General features: G+C 34.4%; 1 protein-coding gene across 1 annotated transcript in view; it reads left to right on the top strand.

The window, feature by feature from the left end:
• The first annotated feature begins 1,562 nt into the window (after positions 1-1,562).
• LOC124369385 overlaps positions 1,563-8,502 on the top strand; it is a 153,383-nt gene continuing 146,443 nt past the window's right edge. Inside the window, exon 1 of the mRNA XM_046827384.1 lies at positions 1,563-1,693. Coding sequence (XP_046683340.1) covers positions 1,573-1,693 — 121 coding nt within the window. The 5' untranslated portion in view covers positions 1,563-1,572. The remainder of the gene's footprint in view (positions 1,694-8,502) is intronic.

Below are 8,502 nucleotides of genomic sequence, written 5' to 3'. Positions count from 1 at the left end.
AAAACCGGTGTGTCACATCTAGACAACCTCGAGGATGTCCGGGGGCGATACATCACTAACCACAAATATCGAGAGATATTGAGGTAAAAGGGTTGATCGATAGGTCTAGTTTACTGTAGCTGTAGCTGTAACCGAACTAGCCTCCCTTTCTTTCAAGATGACACGACTGAGATATATCGGTCCGTAATCCCTCGTCGTAGTGGATATCACATTGGATGCAGATAGGAGGCGGCTATCCTGCTCTTAACCTTCCACCGATCCTGAATATCCTGTTACTCATAAGGGAAGCGCAAAGTTACTTTTAAGAGTAAGTGCAATGGGAAGGTCCCTCACCTTCTCGTTCTAAATAAGCAGAACAAAACAGAACATTTCCGAGACAATTTTTTAAATTAGCTATTTGGATGACTGGTCTCTCCTGTGTTGTGAAAGTTCCTGAACTTTGAGCCCTTCACTCTTGGTCTCTAATATGACATACGGATCGCTGTCTCTTTATCGCTATTAAACACGTAGCCAGAGTATATTATCATCGAATGATTTTAGAAAATTGTCAATTTCAGAAGTAATTCATTTAGGTGAACAAGAATTATCCTAATCAGTTCAAAGGGTTAGTCAAATTACACAAGTTTGACATTACTTTTTTAATTCACTATATTTGCTATAAAAGATTTACAAGCGAAGTGCACATGAGGAAGGTGGTACTACTCCGCACTGATGGCGAGGAAAGAAAAACATCCCTCGAGATTATGCTTATCTTCTATTAATTCTAGAGGGTCTAATCACAAATGCCTGTTAGAATAAGCAAATGTTAAACTCTATATTAAACGTATAGCAAAGATTCGGTTGCTATCGGGCTGAAAACATGATTTCAATGAAGAAAAAAATTGAAAAAACGCGAAAATAATCACGTTTTGTCACCCATTAGAGATAGAACAAAAAGTCACTGGACCTTTTTTTTTTGTTTCACTTCATTCCTGACTAACGATTTTTCGTCAGATCCGAGCTAGCTCCAACGGTTCACTCGCTATCGGGCTTACAGAAAATGCCTGCAAGGACGAAAAATGCGCGTTTTTTGCGATTTTTGAGGGGTTTAAAAGTAAAAAAAAAACGATTTTCAGACTTTTCCTGTTGGTTTATATGGCAAAAGGTACTACGTGCAAAATTTCAAGTTTCTAGCACTTCTAGAAGTAGATTAGAATTTGTAGACATATATGAGTCAGTCGGTCAGTTTCAAATGCGGCTGTATAGGATATAGGAAGACTGGTTCGGTGTGGGCAAACAAATAATACCCCAATTTGTTTTTGTGTAATAAATTGCCTATCGTCATAGTTACCGGTACTTTGTAGTTTTCTGGGATTTGAACAGTTATACCGGTAGAATACAGAGGGTGGCCTTGCCCAGAGAGGAAAACTACTCAATTAGATCGAAACAATACAAGCAACGGTCGGATATCGGAAACAAGAATGAGCGAGAAGGTCAGCAGGAGTAGGTGGGAAAGCACGAGTTAGTGCCGGATGAGTGACGGTGGCAACGGAGCAGCAGAACAGAAGCAGTGTTGCGCACGCAGTCGCTGTGATGGGTGCCGGTGTCGGTGAAGGTGCTGTGTACCGCGCAAGCGTACTGCTCCTGGTCGCCGCGTCTGCGCACGTGCTTCCCGCGCACGCCACCGGCCACTTGCTTGCACTTCCCGGGCTCGGTACGTCACCTAACATAATGGTACAATTATAGTCACTATCGCCAAGACATCCTGACATGATTGTAATGACGAGATATGATCTCTGAGTAGTTCACCATAAAATGATTGCAGTACTTTAGTTTCCTATTTAAGACGTTATCAGGTCTCCATCCATAATCAATTTAATTTCATTGACTATATCTTAGTAGTATTTCATTGCTGCCCTCAAATATTTAGTTTGATGGAGTGTTTCACTTTTGTTATTTACTGTCAAATGCTAAATTAAAAATACATGTTTACAGTGTGCTATAATATATCAAGTATAAAACAATGGAAAAGCAACCAACACCATGCATTATTTTTAACACACCTTGACATTTATTCTTCAGTAAGTTTAAAAACTTTAGAACAACGCAAAACTTTTAGAAATAATTTAAAAGTGAAAAAATAGCATTAACAGCATTGAGATGAAATTGAAAACTGCTATTTCGCCTTGGTTGCTTTTCATTTATTATTCTCTATAGAAGAATTCATTCCAGAATTGTTATTTTTAGCCCTGATTTTAATATATAGACTTCAAATATTAATATATACTGTGGTAAACTTGCTTGTGATATTGCTATTATGCCAAAGTTGTTATAGGAAGGGATAAATAATGTCTTAGACAGTGTTACCCGAAGCATGAAAATTACACTTTCACGAAAGCTAACCCTTTTTTATACTCACCTCTATTTGGTTATGTGGTGTAGGAAATAAATTAAAATACTTTTCTCTGATATCATAGTAAAACAACAAATAAGGTTATAATAGTGTTAATTAATCATATATACACTAAGAACTATTACAATCATTTTGGACTACTGCAACTGTACACCAATGGTTAACTATACCCATTACATTTATTAAGTAAAGGAATCGAAATAAAACGTATAGATACAAAGACTAAACATATGAAAATGACAAGTCCGTATATACAAGAGCACAATAACAATAACAGTATTGGTACTGGTGCAGTGTCGTGTTATAATGTTACAACGATGCAATAGTTACACGGTTATGGTTCCGCAGTGCTGCATCGTTATCGAACCATTGCCGAGGCAGCAATGGACTAGCTAGACCAGTATGGCACGTGTATTTTACTCCTCCACAAGTCATTGGCGAACAAATTAACATTATTTATGTACTTATGTGGGTGGAATTTTGTAAAAAAAGTGTCATCATGATGGAATGTCATCGGAACTGTATCTCTCTCTGCTAAACAGTTCAAATAACGGCATATTTGTACTCAGCATAAGGAGTGATCCTATGTTATTCAATGTAACACTTCAAAAATTGTGCATTTTTCACCAGTCTTAAATAAAAAATAATAACTTTGAAGGCGTCACGTGTTAGTTTTCCTTGCATAAAAAGGAGTGATAATCATGACTGAGTGATCCTCCTGAGTGATTTCCTGACAACAAAAAGGAAAAATATTCACGCGAGCAGTATTCTGTTGCTACTATAAATTTATACAAAAACATTTAACACATTGAGGTTTACAACTCAACAATAAATGTTTTATTAAACTTTATTATTTTTAGACATTTAAAATACATTATTTTAACTTTCTTTAAATGTCTGTGGTATAGTAGAATTAAAATGTAAATGTGACATTTTATGTAGATGTGGTAGATTCTTATTGAAATCACTTATACTTTGGGGCTGTGTATGTAAAAATCATGTCCCTCCAGTTAATAGAAGAATGGCTTTATTGCATCTTAATTATACAGTAAAGTATTGGATCCTATTAGATAGTCGCAGCAGGTTGTTATGGGTGACAATATCAGGCAGTGAACGATCTCTAAATGTCAAACGTACATCCGCATAAGGAACATTTTTCAGACAGTTTACTTCAAACTCTTACGTTATTGACTTCAATATATAAATGTAATAATTTTTAATGATTAATATGGAATATTTGTTGGGAAATTTGTTGTTTCGGTACTGTAAATGGCTCAAGGGAAAATTAACAGGTTTGAAACATCTTTTCGTAATTCCTTGAATTTACTCCTTTTAGTACTTCAGTTTTTCTACATATTTATTTATGTAATGGAAAGCTTTGGTTGGGAAGAACACTGATAAAATTCACGTTTTCAAAATTGATAAAATTAGAAAACTGAAAAGGTTCACCAAACAAATCAATTGATCGATTATAAAAGATAATTGTTTGATCATGACTTAATTTAAATAGGAAAGTATTAAATAATTGTAGTGGACTAATTTGCTCAGATCTGTTTAATTTCAGTATTACAGATTTCTTAAATAACTTGGTATACTGGTATTTCACTGTGAAGTTGTTAGATTAAAACAAATATATTTCGGGGACTAGAAAGAGAAGTAGTTTTAGTAGAAAGAAAATAATTGGGTGGAAGCTGTAACTATAACGTTATTTTATCTGACTACGAAAGTGTGAAACAATACCCACGTAAATTATTTGTCTCCAAAATAATATGAATAGTAATTGTAAGGCGTAAATTTAAAAATAAATAAATAAATTATTGAATGCGCAGTTTTACACTCGATAACTCCATGAAATAAATTTTCGTTGAAATCTTCCAATCAATTTCCGTGTTCAATTTAAAATTGAATTTTGTTTCTCTGTAAGTGGTTTGAAATGAAAGGTCCAACAATGGTTCCCTAAAATATTCCAAAATAAGTTGTGTAATCTATAATCTTGGGTTGTTACATAGCAAACAATCTGAGCGTATTAGAAGGTGTGGTGTGTAAACATCATAATTGATTTAATTTACGTGATTTTATTCACTTCATAATCCGAGTGGGCACACTCTTTAATATGACATTTTGTAATCTTTTAACTGTGCCTTAAGTGTTAAAATGCGGACTTCAAAACCTACAGCATCCATACTAGAGAAGGTATATGATACTTCTAAAAGCCTGACAAATGATCCTAAGTCCCTCTTAAGTCTTGAAACTGTTGACGACGTCATGAACTTTGAAAGCTTAGCAAACAGCCAGTTCTCAGACTGTTTGAACAGCAACACACTTAAGTTATTTCGGAAGTATTTAAAGTTTTATTTCTTTGTTTGTTGTCGGTTTTGTTTTGCTTGATTGCGCGAAGTGGTTCACGATCTTGGAATTTACGCTGACAATTCAATGTCCAACATACTACTCAGTTGAGATGTTTCTCATTTTGATAGTCCTATCTTCATATCTTAAGAGGCCACCCTATTAATTTATTGCATCCTACGTCTAACACAGTTATACCAACAAGTTAGAGTGAAACTCTTATTCTCTGGTCTCTTATTCAGTAGGATATTCGCGCAAGACATGATGATGACGTACTGTACGGTTCACGATGCCTACAGTAGGAGCCACAAAAGAGTGCAGTTGGCGATGACCAATAAAATGGACAGGACCGCGCGACGTTGCCACAAAACACGTCAACTGCTGCCCTGTAATTTAAAACACTGCGGTTTTAGTGGGGAAAAAGTTTGGCAACGTCGCGGTCCACGTTGGCAAGGTCAAGCATCAAATAGGCTCCTCCCTCAACTGCACTCTCAGGTGATTCCTACTGTAGAGCCGCTACTTTCGGTGTCGTGACCACTTGATGGTCTGGCGGGCCCCACGCATGCGGAACTGTGTTCCCTGGGTCAGGATGGGTTGATGATCCAAGGTGAGATCCGCCGCGCCGTTCAAGTCGTCCGCGAGCGCTTGTGTGCAAAACAATGGCACCAATTAGTATTAAATTAGGCCTGCGTTTTTAGGCCGCCCCAGTGGACGATACTCGTGAGACTGACACCTTGACATAAGTACAAGGTATCGAGTGTTTGAGAGCCAGCACCCGTCTCGATTTCCATAATCTGTTACGACCTTATTTTTAATCACAGAACAATGGGAGGAGTCTGACTTGCAATTCATTTAAAACAAATTGTGCCAAATTGTTCAACAGGCTTTTGTTGCAAGAAGATGTTGGGTTTTCAGATCATGTCCTCAGATAAAATGTAGTTCATAGCGTTTAACATGAATTTTGATATTTAAATAGTATCATATTTATATATTTGTTATTTCACTATTTATTTGTTATGTGTTACATGATATATAGTTGATCTTTTACGGTTATTGTTATAATGTTATTGTTGTTATTCACGTGTTACCATTAATTTATTTACTGTTATTCTGTTTTGAGTTATTATTATATTGAATGTCAACACATACAGTATATCATGCATTATTTACAGTAAAATGAGTAAATACAGTCAAAAAGAAAAAGGAAAGGTTAGAATTGGATTATCTTATCCAGTTAGAGGTTAGTTAATGTTAACACACAACACAATCACAATTATTAGTTTTCACAACACAGCCGCTTGCGGTAGTTTCAACAAAATATAGGAAAACAATTTAAATAGGATAGCAAATTGTAAATGGAAATTTGACATATTATATTTATTGCTGATGAATTGTGTTACTGAGTAGGTAGAATAATAACGAAACTCTGTCAAAAGGCAAAACTGGAATTTGCTCTCTGAACTGAACAGGTTGGGCAGCCAATGGAAATAAAATCACGGTTAGCCGGCGTTATATAATCTTTTTTTGTACTATTTCACGTCAATAGTTTTTTAAATGAACACCACAATTTGAGGCTAAATTTTATGTAATTATTTAAGTTTGCTATACTCTAGATTAAGTATCTTAATACAATTATTAAATTATATCACTGGCCACACTAATGGTAATAGTGATCAATAAATTCCAAAGAAGTCTTGTGAGTTTATAAGTTATTGACGGAATAAATTATTATTATTATTTTAAAGGCCTACTTTATAAAAGGAGATCTTTATAGTTTTTCGATATTTTTATTAGTTATTTAGAAAATATCTCTCTAACTTTTTGTATTTCAGAATTTAAATACTCAAAAAGGTGACTTTTAAAGAAAACCTAAAAAGAATTTGGATGCGTATTTACCATACCTTAAAAATGGATAACACCATACTTATAAGTGTATAACAAAAAATATGGGAATGTTTGATTTAAACATTCTGCGTATGGTGTAAAAGTCGTTTCTAGACAGCCGGCTCTTTAAAGTATCTTATCAATATCTCACCGAGTTGTTGTTTTTTATTATAAACGACAATGAAATATGTCAATTTAAAAATGTCACACTTTTTTAACTGAATATTACAATTGTATCCTTGAATGTGCTTTCCTTTTAAAACACTTAAACTAGGGATACAAAGTTTTGCCCCTAGTAATTAGATGTTTTAAATTCATCCAAAACCAACGTAATGAAACGAACAAAGATGTCCTAATGCTGCAACTTATTTATGGTGAGGTAGCGAGGAGAATGCAGATTCGTGCAGTAGAGCCATTAATACAAGGATATAAACTTGATCTAGTTTCCTGAGTGTTCATTAACTATCCTTTTGTTTATGGGTTCGCGTTATGAGGAGATATTGCAGAGAAATGATATTGCTGTAAACGTTTTGCTATTTAAGTATGAACATAAATCTTAGAAGATTAAATATTTAATATTCCTAAGATTGAATGTTACCTTGTTTATTAAGATGGGATATTAAGTGGTTATGCAAAGTAGTTGGCAATATTGTTTAGTTTCACTCAGTAACGTCGTTCCAGTTAATCATTAAAATAAATGTTTCCCCTACATTTTAAAACTTAAGTGTAATTTCAGAAGTTGAATATTACAAAGTATACATTCCTTCACTTCTACTCCTTCATCTTCCTTCCTCTCCATCTTCTCATCACTGATTCATTTCCAACAAAAACGTGCCTAATTCTTGTAAATATTTTAAATTTAAAATGCTTGTAAGCAAGTTTTGTACTGTAGACATATACTAGTGTAAGAAGTAAATGAATATACACTAAGTATACAATATATTTATGATAGTTACATATATTATATCAAAATTGATAATACGAGGTCCCGATGGCCGAGCGGTCTAAGACTATGGACTTTAGTTCTGAGTTAGAGATAGCGCAGGTTCAAATCCTGTCTGTGTCAATGGCACTTTTTATCAGTACCACCGACCTTGTACTATATCGACTCTTCCCCTTATTCTGTTTGATAAGATGCTAGCACAGGCTAAATGGTTATAATATCGCCTCTCTAACTGAGACATCACGGGGCCAATCATGTGTAGACATGATATATATAGTGAAGAATGACAATCAGTGTAAATCGAAGCAGGCATAGGTAACGCCTGAGGTCTAAAAAAGGGAGATAAAAGCCCAGTGGCTCTTGAGACGGGCAGAATAAAGCTTGAGAAGGAATCGGCCTTTCTTTAAAAAAAATAGTAAAAAAGTAATCAGTAATGAATATACTATTTTAACTTGTCAGCTTATAAGTTAAATAAATATTAATCTCGTCACAAATATTTGCTCCTTAAGGGTGTTAATTGGTTTATGGATTGTTTAAATACATAATCTTGTAAAAGTAAATGATACTTCTTTGTTTGCACCGCTCATATAAATTAAACTACTGCTTATTAGAAAAATTCATTATAGCACATTATATTTTTTATAATAGACAATTAGTTTGATAATGGTATATTATTTTGTATCTGTCTGATTATATTTTGTCGGCAATGAAAACTTCAAGCAATATACTTCGTTTGCAAAAATATGCGCAAGAGTATTCCGCTCAATCAGATCAAGGAGGCCTTGATTGAATTCAAGGCCCTTTAGAATCAGATAATCAGTATGTAATTATTTCCCACAGAGTCAGAACAATAGATTTCCTAGAACTTCATAATTGTTATTAACCGAACATAAAGCCAAAGTCACTTCACAATCAAACGAATCTTAAGTCAAAATAA

Source organism: Homalodisca vitripennis, chromosome X (genome assembly GCF_021130785.1).
Source record: "Homalodisca vitripennis isolate AUS2020 chromosome X, UT_GWSS_2.1, whole genome shotgun sequence".
NCBI classification, from domain to species: domain Eukaryota; kingdom Metazoa; phylum Arthropoda; class Insecta; order Hemiptera; family Cicadellidae; genus Homalodisca; species Homalodisca vitripennis.
The sequence above is the reverse complement of the archived record's forward strand: the minus strand, read 5'-3'. Positions and strand labels throughout refer to the sequence as shown.